This window comes from Salvelinus fontinalis, chromosome 1, assembly GCF_029448725.1.
Source record: "Salvelinus fontinalis isolate EN_2023a chromosome 1, ASM2944872v1, whole genome shotgun sequence".
NCBI lineage: Eukaryota > Metazoa > Chordata > Actinopteri > Salmoniformes > Salmonidae > Salvelinus > Salvelinus fontinalis.
In genome coordinates this window covers 56,020,941-56,043,643 of record NC_074665.1, presented here as the reverse complement: position 1 = coordinate 56,043,643, position 22,703 = coordinate 56,020,941, and the positions used below count along the sequence as shown (strand labels likewise).

Genomic DNA, 22,703 nt, shown 5'->3' with positions numbered 1-22,703 from the left:
GTTCAAATATTGCTTCCTTGAGGTTAAGAGGGCGTGGCCCCTCGTTCCTTTTCTTCCTCTCTTTCTATCTCTTTGTCTGTCTCTATTGTTGTTTGAACATTGCCTCCTGTGGTCTGAGAGAGGGTGGGCTGTTACGCTCTCCTCAGTAAAGCTGATCTTGCTGGCACAGGGTGCGGGGAGACATCATTTTCTGGAAGGACCTGATGCATCATGCTAATGATCCGCTCCTCACTCCTCTCTCTCCAGCCTGCCAAAGGAGCAGGGGTCTCATTTGATGTCGCCGCCTCATCCGGGAACAACAAAAGCAACTTTTACCGCGCAGGAAGCACCCAACGTTGGAGTCAACCATCCACTGATGATTTGGCTCTCTGTGTTCTATGTCTAGCTCTGTTTAGGTCTCTTTCCTCTCTCTCTCACTGTTCTCTCTCTGTATCTGTTTGGATCACACCCCCTCTTCTCTCTCTCTCACTGTTCTCTCTCTGTATCTGTTTGGATCACGCCCCTTCTTCTCTCTCTCTCTCTCACTGTTCTCTCTCTGTATCTGTTTGGATCACGCCCCCTCTTCTCTCTCTCTCTCTCACTGTTCTCTCTCTGTATCTGTTTGGATCACGCCCCCTCTTCTCTCTCTCTCTCACTGTTCTCTCTCTGTATCTGTTTGAATCACGCCCCCTCTTCTCTCTCTCTCTCACTGTTCTCTCTGTATCTGTTTGGATCATGCCCCCTCTTCTCTCTCTCTCACTGTTCTCTCTCTGTATCTGTTTGGATCACGCCCCCTCTTCTCTCTCACTCTTGCATGCTCTCTGTCTCTCACTAACTCCCTCTCATTCACTCATTCATTCTCTCACTCACCCATCTCTCTCTCTTTCTCTCTCTCTCTCTCTCTCTCGCTCTCTCTCTCTCTCGCTTCATCAGTTTCTGCATCAGCTTCAGTCAGGCTAGAAGGGAGTTAGATGCCACTGAGTCTACTGTCAGGTAGGCAGCATTAGATCCTCCAACCCACAGGATTATCCACATTTTCTTTCAGTCTTCCTTCCTCAACATCTTCTTACTCTTCTTCTTCCTCCTCATCCTCCTCCTGCCTTCTTTCTCTCTCCTACTTCCACACCCTGCCTCTGAGTGTGTTGGAGAGTGGCACCATTCGTGTGGTAAAGCAGTGGGAGTGGACCTCAGCGTGTGTATGAGTGTGTGTAAGTACTCTTGTGTGTGTGTGAGAGTACGCTTGTGTGTGTGTGTGAGAGCGAGGGAGCATCAGCCTCTCCAGTCCTCCACACTCTCTCCGTGGAACATCCCTTCTTAAATGGACTTTTAAATGGGTTTGAGACTTTATCGCCACTGAAAGCAACGCCACTGCCGAAGCTCTACATGTTGGAATAATATATAGCTCAGGAAAGTCCCAAGATGAGTGAGGAAGCTAAGGAAAAAAGCACTGGAAAACCAGCACATCGCAAGAAGAAAGGAAAAAAGGTATGTGAAGGAAAAACCTTTTGGCTGTCTTTGTAAAAGCTTTGAATGTTGTGTTTGTATTGCTGTGGTTGGTTTACATACATTACTCCCACAAGTTGTGTGTCTATGATCTATAGACTAAGTTTAAAGAGATCATTGTGTTAAGGTTCATAAAAAACAAGCCTCAAGGAGGATGGTGTGAGTGCCTGCGCTCGTATTCCTGCGTGTTTACTTTGGTTTAGAATCTTGTCTCTTCAATGCAGAGATAACGTTCATGAATCTAAACACAATATTCATCAACAAAACATTTTGTACAGAGCAGTTCTGCATATTTGTTTCTATGTGTGCATATTTGTTGTGGTATGAGTATTTGACTCACCTCGAATGCAAAGTCATCAGAACAGATCCTGTCACAAAACACTTTTTGGGACCACTTGTTGTTCTGGTATTTCCACTGCACCTGATGAGCTAAAGCAACTAGATGATTACCTAAGCAGGCACTCTAGGGGGGAAGGTGCAGCCTCAGGGTTAGTGTGGGGGCAGCATCTGTTGTTGTTTCTCTACATCACCGTCATTGTGAGTCCACAGCTGTACTTCTGATGTTGTCCTCCTCCTGTCCCCAGGGGCTGTGATCAAGCCTTTTAATTAAAGGTGTTCTTAGGCACAGCACAGTGTTTATGTCATGGAAGGCTAAATGGTTTTGTGTGTGTGTGTGTGTGTGTGTGTGTGTGTGTGTGTGTGTGTGTGTGTGTATACCTGCATGCATGCTTGTGTGTAACTGTGCATTTCCACTAAGTGCTGTTGTGCTTCGCTCTGCTCCTGTGGCCATGTTGTTTTGTCAATTGGGTAAACCCATGATAAATGGGATTCAGCAGGTTCCACTGATCCCTATGGGGCAGGACTCAGAGGGAAGGCTTGGGTCTGGTGCGTGAGGCAAGAGACTGAAGACCGGGATAGGGGAGATGCTAAAGGATTAGGGAAGCTTTGGGGTATGGCTTTGAACAGGGTACCAGGCAGAGTTATTAGGTTGGGATAATTGTTTCGGTATGAATCTATTGACAGGGGCAGGGCCATGGCTGATGTTGGGATTAAAGTGATTCCTTGTTGCCCCTGATGTCCCTTTGTGTTTGATGTGAGACCTGATATCACTGGACTTTGGTTTAATCATACTTCAACCTGTTGTTTTGTATTCCCAAAAGTAATGTAGCCACATGGGAACACAAATTAAATATTACTGGCATTTTTCTTTCTCCCTCTAGTAAGCTCAAATCTATTGGAAATCCATTTTGGTCACACACACACACACACACACGCATACGCGCGTGCGCACACGCACACACACACACACACACACACACACACACACACACACACACACACACACACGGTCATGGTCACCTAATAATCCCCAGTTTACAATTGGCTCATTCATCCCCCTCCTCTCCCCTGTAACTATTCCCCAGGTCGTTGCTGCAAATGAGAACGTGTTCTCAGTCAATTTACCTGGTAAAATAACGGTAAAATAAATAAATAAAATAAAAACACACACACGGCCTACAGTCGAATTGTGAAAAAACAATGGCTGCAGCTCAATGGTTTCTTAACCACAGAAAGTGAAAAGGCTGGTTAAAAAAACTCTTACCCCTCCCCTTTTGCATTTCATAAATATACCACAAAACTTTCAAGCACAGGAACAGGTGGTTTGCATGCCTAAGTTACTCTGGCCAGGTATTTGATTCGTTTCACATTCGCAGTAATGTATTGTAATGTATAGTAAAGCATGTTAATCACCACAGGCAATACTGATGCTCTAAGGCTAGGAAAGTCCTTTACCTCTTGGCAACTATGCATGTCAGTAGGGCTTTGGAGAATGCAAGCACCTCCCCTACTGCATCTAACTAGACACTTCACTCTCAATGTTTTCTACGGTACAAGCAAACACCCGGTATAGCATTGATAACATCAGGACCTAAAGCTAGAAGATTGTCAAGATTAGTCACCTCACACCTCACGGTCCACAATTAGGCTCTACCATTGGGAGGATAATCAGTACAACTACTGGTGAATGATCTCTGATGAGTGAATTGCATTGACTAGTGATGATACCCGAAAATACATTCTCTACTATATGCATACAAATGTGTTTCCGGTGTTGGTATGTTTATGTGTGCCTGTGTGATTATGTGTGCATGTGTGTGTGAGTGTGTGTGTGTGTGCCTGCATGTGAGAGTGTCAATGTGAGCGTCAGATAAACATGCCAGATGTGTTAATGATTGTAGCCATGGCAACTACTTTTCTGTTCTGAGGACGAGGGATATAGAGGGCGAGAGTGAGCGAGGGAGAGTGAGTAGAGGGGGCTGGTGTTCTAGTCAACCCTGTGGCAATCAGGCCAAATATATACACTGAACAAAAATATAAATGCAACATGTAAAGTGTTGGTCCCATGTTTCATGAGCTGAAATAAAATATCACAGACAAATTTGTTTACATCCCTGTTATTAAGCATTTTTCCTTTGTCAAGATAATCCAGCCGCCTGCCTCCCAAGTGGCGCAGCAGACTGAGGCACTGCATCACAGTGCTTGAGGCGTCATTACAGACCCGAGTTCGATACAGGGCTGTGTTGCAGCCGGGTGCGACCGGGAGACCCATGAGGCGGCGCACAATTGGCCCAGCGTCGTCTGGGTTAAGGGAGGGTTTTGCCGGCCAGGATGTCCTTGTCCCATTGCGTTCTAGCAACTACTGTGTCGGGCCGGGAGCATGAACACTGACACGGTCGCCAGTTGTACAGTGTTTCCTCCGACACATTGGTGCGGCTGGCTTCCCGGTTAAAAAAAATGTGTCAAGAAGCAGTGCAGTTTGGCAGGGTCGTGTTTCGGAGGACGCATGGCTCTCGACCTTCGCCTCTCCCAAGTCCATGCCGAAGGTGCAGCAATGGGACGAAACTGTAATTACCAATTGGGGAGAAAAAGGGGTAAAAAGTAAAAAATGTAAAAATAATTCCAATAAAATAATACATCCACCTGACAGTTGTGGCATATCAAGAAGCTGATTAAACTGCATGAGCATTAAACAGGTGCACCTTGTGCTGGGGACAATAAATGGCCACTCTAAAATGTGCAGTTTTGTCACACATCACAATGCCACAGATGTCTAACGTTTTGAGGGATTGTGCAATTGGCATGCTGACTGCAGCCATGTCCATCAAAGCTGTTGACAGAAAATCTAATGTTCAATCCTCTACCATAAGCCGCCTCCAATATTGTTTTATAGAATTTGGCAGTACATCCAACCGGCCTCACAACCGCAGACCACGTGTATTGCGTCATGTTGTGAACAGAGTGCCTCATGGTGGCGGACAACGAACACAATTGTATTTTATTGATGGCAATTTGAATGCACAGAAATACATTGAAGAGATCCCGAGACCCGTTGTGAGGCCCATTCTTTTAAGATATCTGTGACCAACAGATGCATATCTGTTTTCCCAGTCATGGGAAATCCATAGATTAGGGCCTCATGAATTTATTTCATTTGACTGATTTCCTCATATGAACTAGAACTCAGTAAGATCTTTGAAATTGATGCATGTGTGCTTACATTTTTGTTCAGTACATTTCATGAGACTGATGATGGGAAATACTGAAGGATACAATAAAGTATCTTTTGAGCCAAGGCTTCTGACCTATGGCGATTATATGACAATGTTATAAATCAAACTGAAATGTAATTTGTGTCTGAGTATCTGTGTGCAGCTTCAGATGACAATGCCTGGCATTCTTGTCAAACAAATTATGTAGGATCTTTGAGAGAACTTTGGTATACAATAAAATAATGTGACTGATAGATGAAGATTACTAATATGATACTCGTCTCTTCTTTCAGCATCTAGTCATAATGTATACATGCAGGTGAAGGATACACATACAGCTGTGATGTTTCTGCTCAAGATACATTCCCTCTCATTAGAGGACAGTGTGGGCCTCCTGTCCTGTTACCTCACATTACAAGTGGGGACAGCAGGTCATGTGTCTGCCTCCATTGTCATGGCAATGACCCAACTGTGTGATGATAAACGTCTGTATCAGACTGGGCGTCGTCCATGATGGGAGAGAGGGGGAGCGGGGGTGAGGAGAGGGAAGGAGGGCGAAGGGTGGTCAGGTTACCGTCTCAGTCGGTTTCCTGTGCCTTTCCCTTCAAAGCACAGTCTGTAGATGACGAGGGAAGAGAACTTTCTTAACCCCTGCTGTATGACTCACATGACATCAGTGTTTACTGAGACTCATAAAGGCCATCATCTACTGTATGATTGGTTGTTATTGTCTGACTTCGACATAGGCAGTGACACTGGTGTTTATCTATGACACAAAATGAGGTCGAAGGTGAGGCATTGGTTTATTTAGGATTGAGAAATATTGAGGAGTGTAGCAGTAAAAGTAACTGAAATAATATAGGGGACTGGACACAGTCGTGGAATTTCTCTGTAGAGTTCTGTCATTTCTTTCTTCCATTCTTGTTTTAAATGATGCCCCAATGTCTTCCTCCGTAGCAGCGGGACTGGTATTCAACGCTCTGGTCTTTGTCTTAGTGAAATAATTCAGTGACTAGCTAAGAGCCTTGTGTTTAAAGGATTGGCGATACACATGTAAGCTCTTTCGTGATGTAGCTTTCAAAGAAGAATCACACATCAGAGCATTGGCAATAACATCGCAGCCTTTCTGAAAGCGCTGACAGAATTCTCCCATGCAAGACATTGGAGAACCAGTCTGTGTTTTGTTTTCTAGATTAAGTTAACGGACCTGGCACAGAGTATATCCTTAAGAGGAATAGGTTTACACTTTAGATTAGAAAGTATATCAAGAGAAAAGCGGGATGTGTGTGTCTATGTATGTTTGACAGAGAGAGATAGAGTAGCCCAGACCAATGACAGATAAGAGACGAGAAGAGGGTGTGTCCATACTGTGACATACCGAGGTATCAAATTAAGACGTGGGGAATTGTTTTATGTGTAATGGTGGATAGGTTCTACTAAGATAACATATGACATTTTTTAAGATGGTCATATCAAAGATAACTTAGGTATTCCATTTTTAGGTATCCCTAAATAAGTCAACTCATAACTTGCAGCTGATTGTTGACACATCAACCAGGAGAGGATATCAGGGCAATTTGTGACTGTTGTTGTTTTGGTAATCAGGGGCTGTGTTGGAGGGGGAGTGGTTTCTCCTCCTAGGCAATCAGCAATTAGTACTGGGTGGTGTGCTCTTACCTCTGCTAGGCAATTAGCAATTAGTGTTAGTACTTCAGTATCTCCTATTATCACAGCAGTGGTCTTGTTGCCAAAACTAAAACCAATTCATGCTTTATCCAAAAATGTGGTCTGAGGCGCCGTATAGAGGGTGTGACGCAATTGCGGAGCCTCAGGAGGCATGCAGAAAATGAGCTCCGTACCTCATCTCCGTGCACCTCCCAAATTTTGTAACAATGCAGAGGGCTCGGTATAGATCCGCATTGACATGATTGGTTGACGGTAGGTTGGGGCGGGGGTTTTTATACTGGAGCTAACTCACTTCCTTCACAACAGCTCTGCTATGCGAAGTGCAAGAAGTATAAATGCCCTGACTTCTGAAGAGGCCGTATCGCAGTAAATGCTGTAAATGCTGTTACCATGCAGAGCCTTTAAGACAGTTCTGTCGAGTTGTTCGTCACAGTTAGAGGAAGGAAAGACAGGAAGAATCCACACCATGCTCTCACTTGAATATCTTACCTAGATATTTTTCAGATCAGTTTGGTCTTTTGTAGCTTTGTCAACTATGTGTGTGTTTTCTATACCTGTTCACTCCTCTCCATGTAGGCTTTACAGATGCTCCCCACCCCTTGGCCGCAACCCTTCTAAATTTAGTGTACCCTGCGCGCACAACCCATGTGGAATTCCTGGTCAAGAACGCAGAGCTCATTTTAGCCTATGGTGCCCTTCAGTCCCTAGACTTTTTGGCCCTGACAGAGACATGGATAACCGCAGAGAACAGTGCTACTCCACCTGCACTCTCTTCACTAAAGAGGCAACTGGGCAAAAATGGAGGAAAACTAAACTTCCAGAGGACCTATCATTCTTTCACTTCCTCCCCTCTACCTGCTCTTCCTCTCTATCTGCTGCTAAAGCCACTTTTTATCACTCTAAATTTCAAGCTTCTGCCTCTAACCCTAGGAAACCTTTCCACCTTCTTCTCCCTCCGTAATCCTACACCCCCTCACTCTCTGCAGATGACATTGTCAACGACTTTGAAAAGAAGGTTGACAACATCCGCTACTCATTTACTCAAGCTTATTGAATCTACTGGTCCCACTCATAGAGAACTACCCTACGCCATGTCCTCTTTCTCCCCTCTCCCTCCAGATGTAATCCTGCAACTAGTGAGGTCTGGCCGCCCGACAACCTGCTCGCTCGGTTCCATCCCCTCCTCCCTTCTCCAGACCATCTCTGGAGACCTTCTCCCATTCCTCACTTTCCTCATCAACTCCTCTCTGACCACTGGCTGTGTCCCCTCTGACTTCAAATTGTCCAGAGTCGCTCCCCTCTAGAAACGAACACTTGACCCCTCTGACGTCAAAAACCCAGAACTGTATCCCTCTTTTCTTTCCAAAATACTTGAATGTGCTGTCTGACCAACTCTATCTCTCTCAGAACAATCTTCTTGACCATAACCAGCCAGGCTTCAAGATGGGTCACTCAACCGAGACTCCTCTTTTCTGTATCACTGAGGCTGTCTGGACTGCCAAAGCTGACTCTCTCTCTTCTGTTCTCATCCTCCTGTATCTATCCACTGCATTCAACAGATTTCCTCTCCACCCTCTCAGAGTTGGTGGTCTCTGCATGCTCTTGGATTGCCTCCTTTGTGGCAGGCCACTCCTACCAGGTGACGTGGAGAGGATCTGTGTCTGCATCACGTTCTCTAAATACTGGTGTCCTCCAGGGCTCGGTTGTAGGTCCTCTTCATACACTAAGTCGCACACATCCTCACATGGTCTCTCCTATCATTGCTATGCAGATGACCCTCAACTACTTTTCTCCTTCCCCCTTCTGACTCCTAGGTGGCGACACGCATCTCTGTGTGTCTGGCAGATATCTCAGCTCGGACGTCAGCCTACCACATCAAGCTCAACAAGACGGAGCTGCTCTTTCTCCCTGGGAAGGCCTGCCCACTCCAAGATCTCTCTATCATGGTTGACAACTCCACAGTGTCCCCCTCCCAGAGTGGAAAGAACATTGGCGTAACCCTGGGCAACAACATGTCGTTCTCTGCAAACATCAAAGCAGCGACTCGCTCCTGCAGGTTCATGGTCTACAACAGAGTATTACACAGGTAGCAGCGCAGGTCCTAATCCAGGCACTTGTCAGCTCCCGTCTGGACTACTGCAACACGCTGTTGGCTGGGCTCCCCGCTTGTGTCATCAAACCCTTGCAACTTATTCAGAATGCCGCGGCCCACCTGGTGTTCAACCTTCCCACGTTCTTCCATGTCACCCCACTCTTCCGCACACTCCACTAGCTTCCAGTTGAAGCCCAAACTCGTTCCTGGGGCCATCGCTAGGTGCACGTTTAGCTTTTTGCCCTATCACTACACAGCTGAATCAAATGACCAACTCATCATTAAGCTTTGATTATTTGAGTCAGCCGTGTAGTGCTAGGGCGGGTAGCAGGACCGAGTTTGGGAAACCCTGCACTACAAGACCATGGTACGGAGCAGCAAGAGGAACTTCCCCTTCTACCTTCCGGCTATGCTCAAACCCTACATCCCAACCTGAGCACTCTGTTCTGCCACCTCTGGTTGTCCCACCTAGCTATCTTAAGAATAATGCACTAAATGTAAGTCGCACTGGATAAGAGAGTTTGCTAAATTATTAAAATGTAAATGTGTCCATCCATGCTACCTAGAGTGGGTGAAAATGCGCTTTGGGGAAGAAATGTCACTTCCTTATGTTATACATTTTACCAAGACAATATCCAAAAAGTCTGATTTCGTAACCTAATACAGCCAATAATAAACACTGAGCACTTAACAGAGCTTGCTTTTGAGGATGTTACATGCTGTGGTGTTCGTCTGCAAAGTTGTTTCCGTGGGTCGCAAAAGCCTAACTAACATGTCACAAACTGAATTAAATGCTCAGTGCTCCGTTGACATTTCACAGAGAGAAATCTTCTAAAAATAACAGTTTTTTAGCTTTATCAAAAGCATATACTAAAATATGAAAATACTACATGTCATGCCTGCTCCCGCTCCCCCTCTGGCGCTCAAGGACAACAGGTGACCCATCATTAAGGACACCTGTCACCATCATTATGCGCATCTGTGCAATATTGGACTCACCTGAACTCCATTACTTTGTTGATTGCCCCTTTATATCTGCCTGCTCCTCAGTTTGTTCCCACTTGTCAGCATTATTGTCATTATGTTTTCCCTGTCCAGATGCTGTCCTTGATTGTTTTTATGTCTGTTTTATTAAATGTTCACTCTCTGTACTTGCTTCTCGTCTCCCAGTGTCTGTCCTTACAATGTCTCAAAATCTATCTTAACTCCTATATTGTTTTATGTCCTCTGGATTCAAGAAGAAAGATTAGTTCAACGGTGAGCTTGTCAGTTAGCCTTAATTCTCACATGTATCTGGAAAATAGTATTGCATCAGCTTTTTTACTACTTTTTTCCCCCTGGCCTCTTGATTTAGTCACCCTAATTTTGGCCATCCTACCAGGGTAAAAACTCCAATAAATGTTGAACAGATTATGATAGAGACATGAGGTTTGATCCATTGGTTTACTTAGAGTATCTACACAATTGCAGTGCATTCAGAAAATATTAACAACCCCTTGACTTTTTACGAATTTTGTTGTGTTACAGCCTGATTTTTAAAATGATTATTTTCTGCTTTTTTTCTCTCACTGGCTGGCCTACACACAATACACCATAATGTCAACATGGAATTAGTTTTTTTGAAATTTGTACAAATTAATTGCAAATGAAAAGCTGAAATGCCTTGAGTCAATAAGTATTCAACCCCTTTGTTATGGCAAGCCTAAATAAGTTCAGTAGTAAGCATTTGCTTCACTGACATAATAAGATGCATGGACTCTGTTCTGTGTGCATTAATGGCGTGGCTGGCATGAAAATGAACCACGGGAAAAGTGTCCTCCATTCGCTATTTAAGTGCATAGATGACATTTATTTTTCCCCCTGCCACGAGACAGGTGCATGATAATGGTCCATTCAAATAAAACAAATTTCACACATATTATTTAGTATATGGAAAGACAAGATTAAATTAGGAATAGTCTGATCGATGACAATATTAGCCTATCACTTGTGAACGATGTATTATCACTTGGGAATGCTGCCCAGCATATGCAGTAAGGCAAGAAACAGTGCATGCCATTTTGTGCGTTTTTCATATCATAGTCGCATACTTCATGTAGCCTAGCCCATACGCATATATGTTTTGGTAAGGTTTGTATCACAACTAATGTGGCCAAACAACTTCTTAAAATGAATCACATTCATCCGCTTTACAACCGGTGTAGAGACTAACTGGCATACATAGGTGGCGTGTGAGTTTCAAGTTTAGGGAAGATCATTTTCAATATAAAAAGGCATCCTTTAAAATAAAGCAATCATGCATAATCGCATTTGCGGTCACTTCTGAGAACAGTGTTTTCCTGCTAATTGATTGTATTTTGTAACTTTGCACTTATAGTCTACTGCCGTGTGCACATTGCTGCGCTTATAATGTGAAGAAAATGCCTAATATTTCTTTCTTGCACAGAAGGACAAGTTGACCAGTAGAATAGTACTAGAATAGAATTGTACTATGGGAGATAGTAGATTGACATAGGCTAGTGCTTTTGTTGTTCGCTAGACCTACTCATCTTATTGGCTGATGAAAAGTATGTTCAGCCCAAGGGCCCAACGGCCACTTTGGCCGCAAAAGGCATGCATTTTTTAGGGGGCATTACGACCACACAAGGGGGATGCCGCCGGGAAATTCCAGGCCTGGTGAGAATATTATCAAGTACTTGTCAAATTGTGAATGAGAGACTGATGAAGTGGGTGCAGCCTCCACAAGAAAGAAAGCAGTGCTCATGCCTTTCATGTGACTTTAAAAAAATCATCATTAGTCGCATCATGCAGCCTTAGAAGGTAATAAAAATCTAAACATATATCCCAATGTTTTTATCACTAAAGTTCCATAAATAACTATAAATGTAGCATTTAGGAGGACCTGTTTCTTTGTTAACTGCTCAACACAGAATAGCTACATGTGCACACTCCCTCGGAAATTGTTTGGAGAAAATTTTATTATTTTATTCAGCTATGTTCAATTGTATTCTTTATAAAATAATGCCACGGAATTCTAAGCAAATCTTGTCTGCTAAATGAACTAGTGTAGCCCACAGCCATATTGCATAGCTAGATCAGGGCCTAACATAAGGAAAATCTGAGTATGCTATTCTGTTCTTCTGAAATAGACTACATTTTCTTCATATCATGTTTCTTTAGACCTGACTAAAATAAATAATGGATTTATTGTGATGGTGTAGGCTATATTAAATGGATTTATTAGACTTTTTAAAATGTAGATGTTCCAAAGGTCTGCATCAGTGGCTTGCAGGCTATGCGTGGAAGCCAGGAGATGGTAAACGTGTTTATGTTAATTCATGGTCAATTAATGTGATACCAGTAGTTATTTGCTTGACAATCACCGGCTGACAAAATGTAATGACTGCCACAGCCCTAAGCATGGTGAAGTTATTAATTACGCTTTGGCTGGTGGGTCAATACTCCCAGTCACTACAAAGATGCAGGTGTCCTTCCTAACTGATTTGCCTGAGAGGAAGGAATCCACTCAGGGATTTCACCATGAGGCCAATGGTGACTTTAAAACAGTTACAGAGTTTAATGGCTGTGAGAAAACTGAGGATGGATCAACAACATTGTAGTTAGTTACTAACCTAATTGACAGAGTGAAAAAAAGGACGCATGTACAGAATACAAATATAAAAAAACATGCCTGATTGTAACAAGACACTAAAGTAATACTGCAAAAAATGTAGCAAAGCAATTCACTTTTTGTCCTGAATACAAAGTGTTATGTTTGGTGCAAATCCAATTCAACACATTACTGAGTACCACTCTGCATATTTTCAAGCATAGTGGTGGCTGCATCAAGTTATGGGTATGCTTGTAATTGTTAAGGCCTGTGGAGTTTTTTAGGATAAAAAATAAACGGAAAGGAGCCAAGCACTGGCAAGAATCCTAGAGGAAATCCAGGTTCACTCTGCTTTCTACCAGACACTGGGAGATGAATTCACCTTTCAGCATGGCAACAACCCAAAACACAAGACCAAATCTACACTGGAGTTGCTTACCAAGAAGACAGTGAATGTTCCGAGTTCCGAGTGGCCAAGTTACAGTTTTGACTTAAATCTGCTTGAAAATCTAGGGCAAGACCTGAAAATGGCTGTCAAGCAATGATCAAGAGCCAATTTGACAGAGCTTGGAGAATTTTGAAAATAATAATATGGGCAAATGTTGCACAATACAGGTGCGGAAAGCTCTTACCCAGAAAGATTGCTACCAAAGGTGCTTCTACAAAGTATTGACTCAGGGGTGTGGATACTTATGTAAATTAGATCTTTCACTTTGTTATTATGGGGTATTTTGTGTAGATGGGTGAGAAAAAAAGTCATTTTAATCAGTTTTGAGTTCAGGCTTTAACACAACATGTGGAGTAAGTCAAGGGGTATGAATACTTTCTGAAGGAACTTTAATATATTATTTTACCCATTGGTCAAAAATGTGTTTTTTATTGTCTTATTATAATAAAACTATGTGGTGGCCAATCTGTAGACCATCTACAGATGGACTATCCAAATAAATTGTGACCCATTGTAATTAGCCAGCCGATTTGTAACTTTTCAAGCTAACGTTAGCTACATTAGGTTATGTTAGCTACAGCCTACCGGACAGTATCTAACCATTAGCTAGCTAGCTAACTAACTACCACAGAGGCTAACGTGACTGTGTTCTATTTAGAGTCCGATCCCATCAACATCCGCAGCGACATCAACATCAACCTCAGCACCAGGAACTAGTGTAAGTCAACTTTGCTAAATCTTTCCATGACTTCATGATCAGCAAATAAATATACTGGAGCTAGGCATAAACATGGTCCGTGTCTTGTTGTTATAGTTGGTGTGTTTACAAGTAGGCTACAACTTCTACTGTAGTTTTCTGTATTATGGAGGCTTAGTTGATTGTTCATGCATCGTTCAGGGGATGGTGTGGGTGACTGACTGGTGTCTGTTGGGGTGGGTATTGTGTGCAAAGGTTAGTGTGCCTGATCTATTGACATGAGGGGATGGGGGCTATAGTACCTTGATTGAGTGTGTATTGATGGGGACAAAGTAGTAATCACAGACTACTGTGTCCTACAGTAATCCTGCTGCTGCTAATGACGGTAACCTTGACACCAGCTTTAGTAGTACAGAGCTGGAAGACCCTTTGGATGAAAGTTCAGCTCAAGCTAAACATCATTTGACTAGGAAACAAGCCAGGACAGCCAAAGGTACTTATAAAAGTGCAATACCCTCTTGAAAAAATTAAATTACCAATAGACTAAACTGTTTACAAGCCAAGTGCTCCTCAAACCTTTCAATTCTTTCGCATGGAGGAGAGGAGCTGTTAGTATATTCTTCTAGCCTATTCACTCAATTGTTGGCAGTGCTTGCCTACTCAAGACAATACACTACTGTCTACAAGTCAAGCCCCCTTCAAACTTTTCACACATTTGATAACAGCTCACCTCAATGCCCCATCATTGACTCTGAGTGTAACAAAACACATAACATCTACTGTACCCTTTTTTTTGACAGATTAACATGGTATCTTGTATTGTTACACATCCTCATGATCAAATCAAATCAAATGTATTTATAAAGCCCTTCTTACATCAGCTGATATCTCAAAGTGCTGTACAGAAACCCAGCCTAAAACCCCAAACAGCAAGCAATGCAAGGTGTAGAAGCAGTCTTTATGTTTTACACATCCTCATGATCAGTCTTCATGTCTTTCCAGGAGACTTGCAGTACAAACAAATCTTCTGAGGTCAAAGCAGTGGGTGATCGAGGAAGTGTATGAACCCCGAACCCACCAATTCAGGGAGAGGCTTGTCCACCTGACTGTGGAGTGCACAAAGGACAAGACAGTTGTCTACAAGGAGCCAGAGTCACAGCTCCCAAAACCCAACATCGCTACAGCGCCAAAGCCTGCTAAACCAGCTGCTATTAACAAACATAAGACGAGGTTCACCAGCTGAAGAACATTCTGGAATATTCAACCAACACATTATCCATATTCAGTTAGACTGATGTAACATAATATAGAATGCCTAATATGCCCACAACTGTATTGTAGTAGCGCTATTGCCATCTCTTGTACATATGTATACACTCTTAGAAAATAAGGTTTCAAAAGGGTTCTGCGGCTGTCCCCATTGGATAACCCTTTTGGGTTCCATGTAGAACCCTCTGTAGAAAAACTACTACTTGGAACCCAATAGGGTTCTACCTGGAACCAAAAAATAGTTTTTCAAAGGGTTATCTTATACGGAAAGCTGAAGAACCATTTAAGGTTCTTGACAAGTGACTAAAGTATTCCAGTTTCATCAGAAACCAATAAAGCATTGACTTCAACTTATGGATCAATTCATTGTGATATTCATGAAATCTACTTGGATATTTTTATCTTACCTTTATTTAACTAGGCAAGTCAGTTAAGAACAAATTCTTATTTTCAATGACAGTGTGTTAACTGCCATGTTCAGGGGTAGAACAACAGATTTGAGCCTTGTCAGCTTGGGGATTCATTCTTGCAACCTTTCGGTTACTAGTCCAACACTCTAACCACTAGGCTACGCTGCCACCCCAATATGTTTGTATCATTTAAACTGATTTGTTGTTGAGTAAACATGTTTCAATAAAACAGATTAGTCTGTAAATATAGAAAACAAGTAGACCAGGCTTGTATTCAAGGCGTTTATTTGCCCTGGAGACTGAAGTGAGTTTAAACAGCAGTATGCAGGGACAGTTATGGCAATGTATGACATAAACAGTAGAGAAAAATATACTACTAACACTTATAATAAGTACTACAGTTCTACAAAGGGAATACTTGCATATGGTGTGTTTGGGTGGTGCAGTGAGGTGTTCAGAGTCACTTTGATACCAGGAGAGATTGTTGTTATGGGACCTAAACAAGATGGCCCTGACAGACATGGTCACCTTGTTTCTAGTGTAACCGGTGTGAAATAGTTATCTAGTTAGCGGGGTGCGCGCTAAAAGCATTTCAATCGGTGATGTCACTCGCGCTGAGACCTTGAAGTAGTTGTTCCCCTTGCTCTGCAAGGGCCATGGCTTTTGTGGAGCAATGTGTAATGATGCTTCAAGGGTGACTATTGTCTATGCGTGCAGAGGGTCCCTGGTTCGAGCCCAGGTAGGGGTGAGGAGAGGGACAGAAGCAAAACTGTTACACTAGCTCTTAGCCAACTTTGCAGTAATTATTTTGTGTGTGTTTTTTCTTACATTATTTGTTCAGAATATTTTTGCATTATTACCTACAGCCGAAAATAACTTTGGGATATAAGATCGTTGGTCCCTCATCAGCATTTCGACCAGAAATGAGACTTTCCTGAATTGGATTCTTTGTTTAAACTCCAAGGCAATTCCATTTATCCCAGGGCTGCTCCAAGATCCCATCGACGGAGAAGAGAAATAAGGAGTGGGCTTTTAGTCAGATTCAGGAGGTATGTATACCATCCACCACTTCGGAGTATATTACTTGCTAATATTCAGTCCCTAGACAATTAAGTAGACTAGCTCAGTGCGAGGATCTCCTTCCAGAGAGGCATCAGGGACTGTAATGTACTCCATTTCAACGGGATCATGGCTCTCTCCGGATATGCTGTCCCATTCCATTCAGCCAGTGAGGTTTTCCGTCCATCACGCAGATAGAAGGACAGGACTCTCCGGGAAAAAGATGGAGGTGTAAGTTTTGTGATTAACTACTAATGGTGTGATTGTGGTAATTACAGGAACTCAAGTCCTTTTGCCGTGTATATTCCCCCCCAAGCCGATGCCATGACAGCCCTCAAGGAACTACACTGGATTTTGTGCAAACTGGAAACTATATTTCCTGAGGCTGCATTTATTGTCGCTGTGGACTTTCATAAAGAAATTCGGAAGAAAATGCTACCAAAGTTTTATCAACGCATCTCCTCTACTACTCGCTCATCGAGCACTCTTGACCAGTGCTACTCCCCCTTCTGGGACGGTTACAGGGCCCTCCCTCACCCTTCTTTCTGCAAATCAGATCACGTCTCCATTCTGCTCCTCCCCTCCTATAGTTAGAAACTTAAACAGGAAGTACCAGTGGTAAAGACTGTTCAACGTTGGTCTGACCAATTAGAATCTATGCTTCAAGATTGTGTTGATCACGCAGACTGGGATATGTTTCGGGTTGCTTCTGAGAACAGTATTGACGTATACACTGACTCGGTGACTGAGCTCATCGGGAAGGGCATAGAGGAGTTTGTTCCCACTGTGACGATTAGAACTTATCCAAACCAAAAACGTGGATAGATTGAAGCATTCGCACAAAACTAAAAGTGTGAACCTCCACATTTAACCACGGCAAGGTGACTGGGAACACGGACGAGCAGAAATGGTCCAACTATGCTCTCCGTAAGCCAATCAAACAGGCAGAACAACAGTACAGGGACAACGTGAAGGTTGCAATTCAACTGTTCAGACACAAGACGTATGTGTTAGGGACTCAAGACAATCCCAGATTATAAAGGGAAAGCCAGCCACGTCGCAGACACCGCACCCAGACAAGCTAAACACCTTCGTCCGCTTCAAGAAAAACAGTGCCGCCGACAAAGGCCATTTAAGTTTATTTACCCTCACAAGGTTGCCGGCCCAGATGGCATCCCAAGCTGCATCATCAGAGCATGTTCAGACCAGCTGGCTGGACTGTTTACGGACATTTTAAATCTCTCCGTATTGCAGTCAAGATGTCCACAATTTTTCCTGTACCCAAGAAAGCGAATGTACCTGAATTAAATGACTGTCAATCGTAACACTCACTATTGTCATCATGGAATTCTTTGAAAGGCTAGTTAAGGACCATATCACATCCACCTTACTCGACACCCTAGAGCCACAATATTTTTTATAACGCCCCAACAGATCCACTGATGACACAAATCGCCATCGCACTGCACACTGCCCTATCCCATCTGGACAAGAGGAATACATATGTAAGAATGCTTTTCATAAACTACAGCTCAGCCTTCAACACCATAGTGCCCTCCAAGCTAATCACTAAGCTCGCGGCCTTGGGTCTGAACCCTGCCCTGTGCAACTGGGTCCTGGACCTCCTGATGGGCCGACCCCAGGTGGTGAAGCTAGGCAACACTTCCGCTACGCTGATCCATAACACGGGGGCCCCACAATGGTGCGTGCTCAGCCCCCTCCTGTACTCCTTGTTCACCCATGACTGCATGGCCATGCACGTCTCCAACTCAGTCATCAAGCTTTCAGACAACACAATAGTGGTTGGCCTAATTACCAACAATAACGAGACAGCCTACAGGGAGAAGGTAAGGGCCCTGGACGAGTGGTGCCAGGAAAATCACCCCTCCCTCAATGTCAACAAAATGAAGGAGCTCATCGTGGACTTCAGGAGACAGCAGAGAGAATTCCCCCAGCTACATCGATGAGGCCGCAGTGGATAGGGTGAAAGGCTTCAAGTTCCTCGGTGTGCGCATCACTGACAACCTGAATTGGTCCATCCACAGTGTGGTAAAGAAAGTGCCTCTTCAACTTCAGGAGGCAGAAGAAGTGACATTCTGTCAGGCTGTGTCATCGCCCTGGTACAGCAATTGAGCAGTCCGCCAATGCAGGGCACTCCAGAGGGTGGTTTAGTCAGCCCAATGCATCACCGGGGGCACACTACCTGGCCTCCAGGACATCTACAGGAACCAGTGTCACAGAAAGGCCAAGCAGACTTGAGCCACCCAAGCCATAGACTGTTCACCCCGCTACCATCTAGAAAGCGGAGACAGTACAGGTGCATCAAAGGTGGTACAGAGAGACAAAAAAACTGCTTCTATCTACAGGCCTCAGACTGTTAAATCATCACCACTAGCTCGCCTCCGCCCAGCACCCTGCCATGAACTTATTCACTGTTACTAGCCGGCTACCACCCGATACTCTACCATGCACTTTAGAGACTGCTGCCCTATATCACTGAACACTGGTCACTTTAATAATGTTCACCCACTTCATACGTATATACTGTATTCTTGTCAAGGCTCAGTCTGAATAACTTCTGCTGTACATACCTTTTCTATTGATATACTGTTCATACTGTATATAAACACCATCATATACCAGACTCTGACATTGCTCGTTCTGCTATTTCTTAATAATATATATTTTTTAAAGATATATATGTTTTTGTATTGTTTTGTATAGTTAGGTATTATTGCACTGTTGGAGCTAGAAACATAAGCTTTTCACTGCACCTGCGATAACATCTGAAAAATTAGTGTACACGACCAATAACATTTAAAATATTTTCGAGAGTCATGAACTTCTTTGTTTCCAAGCAAGTTTGTCTTAGAGAAAGACATGGGCAATTGTTGTGTACTGTCTGTATGTGTAGAAAATGAGACATCTTAGACAACACTTTAGCTAGCTAGCTACAACACAGGTATAGTTACTCAAAGACTAATATGAGTCATAAAGCCAAAGTCATTCCTTTACTCTTCATCATCAAAACATTTATCCAGTTTTGCGCCTAATGAGATGCACTGAGGCTCCCTAGGATGTTTAGCTAGCTAGCTATAACAATAGACTACAGTATATTTTAGGTATAGTAAACAAAGATAAATAGCTAAACTTGGCTAGCTTGCCTTGTAGTGGTATTAGCAAGCACCTTTATGGCAGAATTGATCACGAAATTGTACTGAACAACACTGCCTTGTATAAAAAGATAGATAATATTGTAAGCTAGCTATGACAGCAAAACAACTTCTTTGTTAGGCAGTGTTGTTCAGTACAATTTCGTGATCGATTCGGCCATAACGTGGCTTGCTAATACCACTGCAAGGCAAGCTAGCCAAGTTTAGCTGGTGGGAACACAACTGGGCAAGGAAGTAGGGATCCCATCAGGGTGTAGTCTTTACAAAGCCAGGGTAAATGACTCAACCTAGATATCCTGCAATGTCCTGGCAAATAGGAATATCGTCCAATGGCTCTATTGAACAAGGACCAATATACTTGCTGCTAGCGTGAAGCAATTGTCGAAACAAAGGCTACAATAATTGCTACAAAACATGACTCCATACAATTTTAGATCAGACAGCAGGCTCAATCAACCAAAGAAGTCATTGGTAGAACTCTCCTGGCACGAAAATTCTAAATTACCGCTATAGTGCATAATTATGTCTGGAACACCTCATCACTCAGAATTATGTAGGGAGACTGGAAAAACACCCCAAGTAGTGTCTATAAGTGAAGTTTCTCTTTAAGATCACGGGTGTGGCATGACAATAATACAGCCCCATCCTTAAACATGTGCATACACACGTCTTCCTCTGGGATCTTCCTTGTGCTCCTCCAGGCAGAGGCTGTCGTCACAGGGCCCGAGCACAGCTGCATGCCCCGGGGAGAGGGCAGAGGGATCAGTCTGTCAGGAGAAAACCAGACACAAATGAACTGTCTCCCACACAGCGAGAGAAAGAGAAGGAGGGCAGAGCATAGAGGCAGAGATAGATAGAAAGCACAACACATGGAGAGAGAGGAGACAGCAAGAACATGAAAGAGTGAGAGGAGAGTGTAGAGGGAGAAACTGAGCAAATGACAGTGAAGAGAGAGAGTGTATTTACAGCAGCAAACTGGCACTAAATCATCTTCACAGTGTGTGGGTCTGTTGCCATGGTTTTGGAAGCATTTCTCTGGAGCGTGGTAGGGGGGGGTTAAATACTCTGAACCCCACCCCATAGCATTGGTGACATTTTCCGCTGGTGATGTAAACCAATCCCAGAGGAGCAGAATGGCTTTTTTTCTTCTCCTGCGCCCCAGGCCTTCAGGGCAGGAAGTGAGTTTGAGGAGCTCTGGCTGGTAGCTCTAGAAACCAAACCACTGGACCAGTAATATGACTATTGTCAAACACAAACATATGCACAATCATAGGTACCCAACACATTCAGTAAAGTATCAGATCTAATAAACCAATGCCAGGAACAGGTGTCCTTCACCCACAACAGTCTACCTTTTAACCTTCTCTCTGTTCTCTTCTCCATCACTGCTGCAGGACAATTTGGAAAAATGTCACGCTTTAGTGAGTTTCATGTTCAGCGCTTGAAATAGTGAATGTACCAGCTTGTACTCAGCTCAGTTCAAACCTGTGTCTCTCTGTTCCTCTCTATGCACGAAACACTAATGCTGAGTCAATGCATAACCTTAAATGTTGCTGCATGCTTTCCAAATCCGAGGGCCACAAGGCAAATAAAAGGCCCACATTTCAACCTGTGCTGGCTCAGGCTTGGATGTCTTTGAGCCTAGTCCAGAGAGCTCTTTATGTGTTCCATTGGCAGTGTTGCTGAATCTCTGGCTTGCATCTCCCAGAGCAAAAATGTATTTATGTTCAGTGTCTCGCTTCTTGTTTACCCCGCCTGCCACCACATCGACTCCAAAGAACTGTCAGTCCTGGTCTGAGTCACCAGGACGCGAAAACCCTTTTATCAAGTCTGAGATCTTCTTTAAGCTCTCTTGAGTGTCACCATGGCAACTGTAAAAGCTCTATACCAAAAGACATTCATCCCATTCTGTACATTGACACTGAAGAATTTCAGCTTCAGAATGATTTAGCAGGGAACATTGTCTATCATGATAGCAGTCGATCCATATTCTTTTATAGTGTATAATTGTTTGCAATCTCAAAACACTATGCCTCCTCCTTTGGGGAAGATCACATTTGGCTAATACAAGAGTAATATAGGAATGTATCCTACGGGAAGTGCCGACTAGGCCAAGCCAAACTGGTCCCTCTGCTCGGTCCTCTAGGTTCAAAGATGTCTGTAATACTAGTCGGTAGATCCTCGACCCGCTCCAGAACATCACGTCTCTGCTTGGAGCTGCAGTGTTTTCCCAGGCTCTCTGGTGTCGGCGTAGGAACCCGATCGGCTGCTCCTGAGACAGGGGGCTGGGGGTGGAGAATGTGGTCTGGAAAAGCGTTTAAATGTCCCAGCGCTCCTCTGGGACCTAGATCTGGGGGTGACAGCAGTGTAATCTGACCTGAGAGGGAATAACATCACCTGGGATAGCCAGCTCCCCCACAGTGGGGTGGGGGGGGGGGGGGGGGGGGGGGTGGGGTGAGAAGGACGGGAAGGAAGGACAGAAAGAGAGAGAGGCAGGCACACAGACAGAGAGGGATGTCATCAAAAAGAGAGAAGGAAGTTGAGAGAATGTGAGATCAGAAGTTTACAAAATACAAAATGAACTGCTAACGACACAGTAATGTCACAATATTCATAGTGACTTTTTAAAGATGAAACTTTTTTCAATTTTCATCTGATACAATTTTCAGATTCAATGATCAAATGGTGTTGTTATTGGAGACTGGCAGGAGTGACGCTGATTATGATATTTGGATCTCTCTTTGGAACACTGAGTAGAACAGGAGAGGAGACGCCCTTTTATGGTGTTATTGCGTAATCTAAATGAGCGTTTTGCAGAGCCATATTGAGACTTCACCGAGTCACTTACTTTATATACTGTGTTTGGCATTGGGTTCACAGACACACACACTCTCACTCATACTTCACAATTATCTTCACCTCACGATTCATAATAGAGTGTGTGTGTCTGTGCTCGTGTGAGAGAGACAGAGAATGACAGAGAAGGAAAAGATCCTAACATGATATCTATTAAATTATGCCTCCACATCAGATGTGGGTGGGGTATCAGCTTTAGGTTCAGAATTCAGTGGAACAATACGATTAAATCAAAATGGAGAATTCTTTGATTAGAAACTTTATGTCATAGAATTCTAATTCTCATTAGATTAATGTCACAAAGGTTACCTGACTTGGAATGTTGACCGTTACCATGCAAACCTGTTTTTTAGCTCCAATTCTACATTTT

At 43.5% G+C, this 22,703-nt stretch overlaps 1 protein-coding gene across 1 annotated transcript in view; it reads left to right on the top strand.

Moving 5' to 3' along the window:
- Nucleotides 1–719: 719 nt before the first annotated feature.
- LOC129857963 (ankyrin-3-like) overlaps nt 720–22,703 on the top strand; it is a 218,627-nt gene continuing 196,643 nt past the window's right edge. Inside the window, exon 1 of the mRNA XM_055926811.1 lies at nt 720–1,464. Coding sequence (XP_055782786.1) covers nt 1,399–1,464 — 66 coding nt within the window. The 5' untranslated portion in view covers nt 720–1,398. The remainder of the gene's footprint in view (nt 1,465–22,703) is intronic.